General features: G+C 34.5%; 1 protein-coding gene across 1 annotated transcript in view; it reads right to left on the bottom strand.

The window, feature by feature from the left end:
- The window catches only part of LOC122263370 (uncharacterized), a 28,739-nt gene that overhangs the window by 3,621 nt on the left and 17,900 nt on the right, over nucleotides 1-7,218 (bottom strand). Inside the window, exons 8-10 of the mRNA XM_086542973.1 lie at nucleotides 2,732-2,772; nucleotides 373-459; nucleotides 83-137 (exon numbers count right to left, since the gene is read on the bottom strand). Of these exons, the coding sequence (XP_086399099.1) occupies nucleotides 83-137; nucleotides 373-459; nucleotides 2,732-2,772 (183 nt within the window). The remainder of the gene's footprint in view (nucleotides 1-82; nucleotides 138-372; nucleotides 460-2,731; nucleotides 2,773-7,218) is intronic.

Raw genomic sequence — 7,218 nt, 5'->3', positions numbered from 1 at the left:
TTTTTTTATTCCCTTACTTATTGATAAATCACCGGGATAAAGGTAAACTTAAGACATCTATCGTTCCATAGGATATATTTACCTTTTTCATAATTGTCCCCAGGGTCTTTTATGCACTTACATGAAACGTCCCGAACCTGAGAGAAAATAAATTATAGCCGGGATGCCTGCTTTTTTTTTTAAGGGATATGGACATTTATTCATACTAACACAATACGCACACAGACACCCACAACTCTCTTTCTCTCCTTCACACACTCTCTCTCTCTCTCCTCTCTCTCCTCCTCTCACCCTCTCCTCCTTCTCGTCCTCTCTCCCACTCCAACTCTCTCTCCTCTCTCTCTCGCTCTCCTCTCCTCCTCTCCCACTCACATCCCTCTCTCCCTGTGTTGGGGGATCATATTTCTCTTCTCTCACGCGCTCTCTTGCACATGGTCGCTTGCGAATGCCATTGCCTTCCTGTGTCAGACAAAGAGTTCTAAGATTATTTCATGAGAAAATATTACTGGTTTTTACTTTATGAGATGATCATGTTGGGGGTTGTGTGCTATGTATGTATCAATGTAACCTTATATATGTATGTATATTTAAAGTACGTATAATATATATGTATATATATATATAATATATATATAAATATTATATATATATATATATTATGTATATATATATATGAAATTAAAACTAATGTTTTATATATATATACTTAATATATAATATATAATAATAAAATATATACTATATTATATATATATAAATGTACATATAAACGTATATATAATAACTATATATATATATTATATATATATATCTATGAAATAGAATGTATAATAAATATATATATAAAAAAAAATATAGTATAATACAATATATATATGTGGTTTGTGGTGAGTGTGTGAGAGTGTGTGTGAGGGGTGCTAAGGTTGTTGGTGTATTGTAATAGAGTGTATATGTAGAGTATATGAGTGAAAATCTATATCAATATAAAAATATAAAATATCTAGTAAAATTAAAATCAACACTCACTCTAATAACAAACACTCAATATATAATATATAAGCCTATCTAAATACAAAATATACTCAATCTAAATAAATCAAAAAACACGCTGAAGATCAGAGAGTCAATAAAGAGACTCGCGAGCGGAGAGCGGATCCGATGAGAGGAAAGAGCTCGAGAGCGCGCGTCCTCGCAAGACCTCGCTCCCTCTTGAAGAAGAGCGAGACAAATTACAGCAATAAACATAAAGATAAATATACACACCATTGCAACCCTCTATTACATTCAACGGTTACGCCACATACCTAAAAATTCCACAGTCAGAATAACAAAGTAGCCTACGAAAATACTTCTAAATCAATAGCCAACTAGTTTCCTTAATGCCAAGACCATTCCTTTTTGCCCTAACCTATTTGTAATACACCGTAAAGGCGAGCATCAGTTTTTTTTATAACGTACCCCTCGTAAAACCAATCCAAATTTTCATTCTATACCTTACGTACAGTATTTTTACAACCGAATCTCAATAAAGGGAAAATTAATTTAGATCCAAACGAACGAATCGTACAGAATTTCAGAAAAATTTTAGTGTTTACTTTTCTCCATGTTTTTTTGTGTTTTTGTGGAAAAAATAGTAGAGGACTTGGGGAGTATTGGATATGTGGTTTTTTTTTATTGAAATAAAGAGTTTCTCCATACACCAAACCACTTCTTGCAACTTATTTATTTTTTGTTTTAGTTATTCATCCATGTACATGCACCAATTCCTTTAATGAAACATTGTGAGAAAAAAAAATCATTGATAAAAAAGTATAAACGTGAATTGACATATAGTACAGATAGTTCTTATCTATAAGGATTTAACACGAAGAATCCCTTTCACCCTCGTCTTCCACAGCAAACACCCCCGTTCGTTTGCCAGCAACAAACACACCGGCGGGCGCAGTTCAACCAACCGCTACCTCCCACACCCCCTCCCTCCCCTCCACACGCCCTCCTTTTCGCACTCCAAGCCCCCTATAGACCCTCCCTCCCTCCCACTTGCAAGACGAATTGTGAGCACAGTCCCGGGGCCGCAGCGGTTGTCCATGGCGGGCGGTGTGAGCGCTGCTGCCCGCCTCGCTCACGCCGCCGTCAATCCCGGGTGACCTGACTCATCTCAGTCCCTTGTTTTCCCCCAGCACTGCGCGGGGTCGTTGAGACTGCTCCCTTCTCATTCTCTTCTTCTCCTTCTTATTTACTGCTTCTTCTTCTGCTTCTTCTTCGTTTTCCCTTCTTTTCCCCTTCTGCTCGTGGGGCTTCCCTCTCTTCGGATTCGCCCTCTGGCCATTCGATAGCGTTGCGCTTTTTGTTTTTGGAGAAAAATAAAACAACAAGGCGGTCCTCCGCTTTATGCTCTTTTTCTTTCCTTTGCCTTTTTTTAATCTCGTAAACATGAATGATGTTGTCTAGATTTCATTTTTTATTTAGTGCCTAGAATTTTTTCTTTCCTTTTCCGTATTCTTTTGTCCCGAAAACTAATTTTCTTCTTTTTCAAAATTGGTCTAGATCATTTCTCTTTTATCTCCTCTCTCCATTATCTAATGTATGTGAATAAACGGTCCTTTATAGAACTGAATTAAAATATCACTTAGTGTAAGTTTTTAAACTTTGTATTTCCTGTTTCTGGTCGATTAGCTGGCATCCTTATTCATCCCTTAGTTTTGTTCCCCTTTTGGTGTTTCTTTCATACCCATGTAGTGTTTTTTTGTTCTTCCTGAAGGATACACCTTCCTTTTTGCCATTGCATATTAAGAACCTGAATTTTTTAAAGTCTCTGCCCTGTAAGATTTGGGTCGATTTTTTTTAATGTATTGATTTATATATTTTTATTTTGTTTTTTACATAGATGCAATCTATTAGTTGTTTCCATTTTGATGGATCTGATACTCTTGTTTGATTCTAGATTTCTTTCGAGAAAAGAAAATAGAAAAGACAAAACAAACAATTCAACGCCCATATTCTTTTTACCCTTTTTCTCTCTCCACCATAGTAAGCCCTTCAAACAAACCAAAAACAAATATTAAATAATACAGTAAAATAAATAGAAAAAATAAATCCGAAATCAGGGTCATGACCTCTCGTCCCCTTCGCGGTCACAGGTCCCAAGGCCTCGTCTGGACCGAAGATGGTGTCGCCAGATAAACCGAGGTACGTGCATGACCTGAAACCCGGAGCAAGGTGAGCCTCCCTGCATTCAGACGCTCCCCGATATCAGAGACATCAGGCATCGTTGACGGTGAGCGGCCCTTCCTCTTTTCCTTCGCTCCTGTGAGCTTTTTTTTTTTCTCTCTCTCTACTACTGAATTCCTTTTTTCGAATATTTGGGTTTCCTCCTCTTACTCTTTCTTCTTTTATATACCACTCTCTCTTCGTTTTTATTTTTATTATATTTTTTTTTATTTTTATTTTTTATTTTTTTTTTTACTATCAGTGGATTACTTTTTTAACGTTACATAACCACATCCAAGAGAAACACATCATCATTTTGCGTTTCAGTCACACATTCCTACATTTTAATTAGACATAGATGCCCTTCAAACCAAAAGAAACTCATCAAACCCATCACGAATAGCACAAACACCAACAGACATCCAATGCTCCCCCACCCCCGCCTTCCCCCCATTCCTTCTTCCCCCCCCCAAAATTCTCCTTTTTGGTGTAAATTTTTTTTAGAAACATCATTTTCGATTCCATTTGAACTTCCATTTTCCCTCAGTGTTCGTATACTGGCACCATAAACGAATCCCTAGCACTCACCAGCTTAGTTTTTTCCAATAAGTTACCGGTAGCACCAAAAATACTAGAAACCATTACACCATATCCATCCGCCCTCAACAGCCTAGTTCCCCTCGTAGCGCCGCCATTTTTTGTGGTCTGAATCTTCTTCCTCTTCTTGTAATGTCCCCTAGCAAATCACCCAGCAATAGTTCCATAGTTACACCGTTATCAACACCATAAGCACTAGAAACCATTATCACCTTCATTCCTCGCCCCTAACAGCCCTAGTTTTCCCCTCGTTACTCCGCCAATTTGCGCTCCCGACCTGATTCTTCACTCACCACATAGTTTTTTCCATAGTTACCATATCACCATAAATACAAAAACCCATTAAATATCATCTTAAACCTCCAGCCATCAACAGCCAAGTTTCCCACTTTTAAGGCGCCCCGTCCAATAAACTGATTTCCTTCATATCTTCCTCATACTTCTGCAGGTCCCAACAACTCACCAGCATAGTTTTTTTCCTAGTACATTAGCACCATAAGTACTAGAACCATTTAACCTTCCTTATCTTTATCCCTCAACAGTCCCTATTTTCCCCTTGTTATAGAGCGCCGCCATTTTGGCGCCCTCCGTCTTGATTCTTCCACTCACCGAGCTATATTCCATAGTTACCATTAACAACCATAAATACAAAAACCATTAATAATTATCATCTTTAACCTCCGCCATCAACACCAAGTTTTCCCTTCTTTCGCGCCGGCAATTTTTGAGTCCCGCTATCTTCCTTTTCCTCCTCCTTCTGCTCTGCAAGTCCGGACTGATCCCAGGCTGGAACATGCCCATTATTGGAATGCCGCACACCCTATATTAGCCACCTAATCGGGCTTCAACCAACTACCTATGACTCCTTGTTAGAGGAATGTGATGGAGACAGGGTAAAGAGGGGAAAGTAAGGAGAGGAGGAAGAGAAGATCGTGAATGAAGAGAAAAAAATAAAGAGTGAGGAGGCCAATCAAAAGACAAGAAGAAAACGAGGAGGGGGATTTGATTTGGTAGGAGAGAGAAGAAAGAGATCTGAAGCGCGACGGAAAATGGCGACTTTCTATAAGACTCTTTCGCTCTTTGCGTTTTCCTCTTATTTTCCTTTCCTGGATTTCAGTCTTTCGTCGTAATTTCTTTATTTTTATTATTCTCTCCCGTTCCTGTTCTCAATTCTTGAACAAAATAAAAGGATAAGTGAGATCGAAAAAGAAGATTATGTATATTTTATGACCTGTAAGCGTTTTCCAATCTCTCTCTCTTTTTTTTCCATAGACTTTAATCTATTTTTCCAGATGTATATGAAAAGATGACACTGATTATCCAATTGTTTTTTCTTTTTAGTTTCTAATTGTCCTACATGGAAATTCCTTTTCATGCTGGCACCGCCCCTAAAAACAATTTTGGAATTCCCGGTCTTATTTAAACTTCTTAATGGTCCCTTGCCCATTATATCTTTATATCCCCCCTTATTAACTATGAAAATAAATGAGGCACTGCTGATATACTGGACCAATCCATTGTTATTGAAAAAAAAAAACTAATATAATCTCATGAAAACATTTACCACGTATACCATTAACAATACTCCTAAAGAAGCTTCCATAAAAAATACAAAAAATCCAGTATATCAAGGAGAAACAAAAACAGTTTTAAAAAAAACTCCAGCAAATTAACTGCATAAGTAAAACCGAATTAGATAAGGCATATGAAAGAGGAGAAGAGAAAGAAAAAATTGTTACACGAATTAAAAACCTCTCATTCCCGTCACTCCCTCCAAAAAACCAATCTGCAATTCAATTAGTCCCTAGCGGTATTCCCGACATTCATTTTTTCTTTTTTTTTCTTTTATACGTTTCCTTAGTCCTCCTTGGGAATCCGTATAATTCTTTTGGTTTTCCCGCGGACTCCTGGTGTTTATGTGGTTTCTGTGGGTCAGAACGAAACCCCCTGCACGAACTGATGCTGTAAATCGCTGGGCGGCCTTTTCGCAAGAAAATGTACTGTAAGGGCGGCCTTAAGATCTCATTCCATTTCCTCCGCAAAGTGGGTGGCTTTGTACTTACGTGTGATGCATAGGCCCCTTGTGTACTTGACAATAATACATACAAATAACACAAACACCCACACACACACACACAACACTCACAGTGGAACCACACGGACACAACAAATATATATATATAATATATATATTATATATATATATATATATATATATATAAATACACACAATAAGTAGATGGGGGGGGGGGTGTGTTGTAGGTGGGGTGGAGGGTTGTGGTGGTTGGTGTTCACACAACATATATATAATTACATATATAATTAACATATATATATAATATAATATTATATATATAAACCACACATATATAAGTATGAAATAATAAAATATATAAATATAATATATATATCCAATAAACATATATATATATTATATAATATATATATATATATATAAGGACATAATAAAACTCATTAAAACATATAATATATCTATAAAAAAAAATATATATATATATATGTATATATATTACATATAAGTATATTATATATATATAGTATTTTATAATATATAAAATAATGTTTATATATTATATATATATATTCTATAAATAATATATATAATATATATATATAACATATATTATATATAAATATGTGTGGTGTGTGTTTTGCATATACATTTACAAATACATACATATTATATATATATAATTATATTATAAATTATATATATATAATATCTATATATATATAATATAATTGGGACCAGACACATACACACCCACACACGTCACACACACACACACACACGACACACACACACATATATATATATATATATAATAATATATATATATCTATATCTAAATATATATAAAATGTGTGTGTGTGTGTGTAATATATATATATATATATTATAATATAATAAATATATATATATACACACACACATAATATGTTATGTATATATAATATATGTATATATATAAAAATATATATATAGTATATATATATATATATAAAATAGATACACATACAGACACACTCACACACACACCACACAAACACAAACACACACATTACACACACACACAGCACACAAACACACACACACACAAAGGCACATATAATAATATATTATATAATATATATATTATATATATATATATATAATTTATATTTTTGACAACACACAAACACAATAACACGGTCACACACCACACTACACACACACACACACACACACACATATATATATATATATATATAAAATATATATATATATATATATAATATATATATAATATCATATATGTAATATATCATAGCTATATATATAAATATATAATATATATTATATATATATTTATATCTACATATATACATATATGTATATATAAATATAAT

The sequence above is a fragment of the Penaeus japonicus genome, unplaced genomic scaffold, assembly GCF_977035675.1.
Source record: "Penaeus japonicus unplaced genomic scaffold, GWHDUDI00000001_assembly GWHDUDI00000013, whole genome shotgun sequence".
In the NCBI taxonomy this organism is placed as follows: Eukaryota; Metazoa; Arthropoda; class Malacostraca; order Decapoda; family Penaeidae; genus Penaeus; species Penaeus japonicus.
Note: the sequence above shows the minus strand (reverse complement) of the source record. Positions and strands in the feature narration are given on the sequence as shown.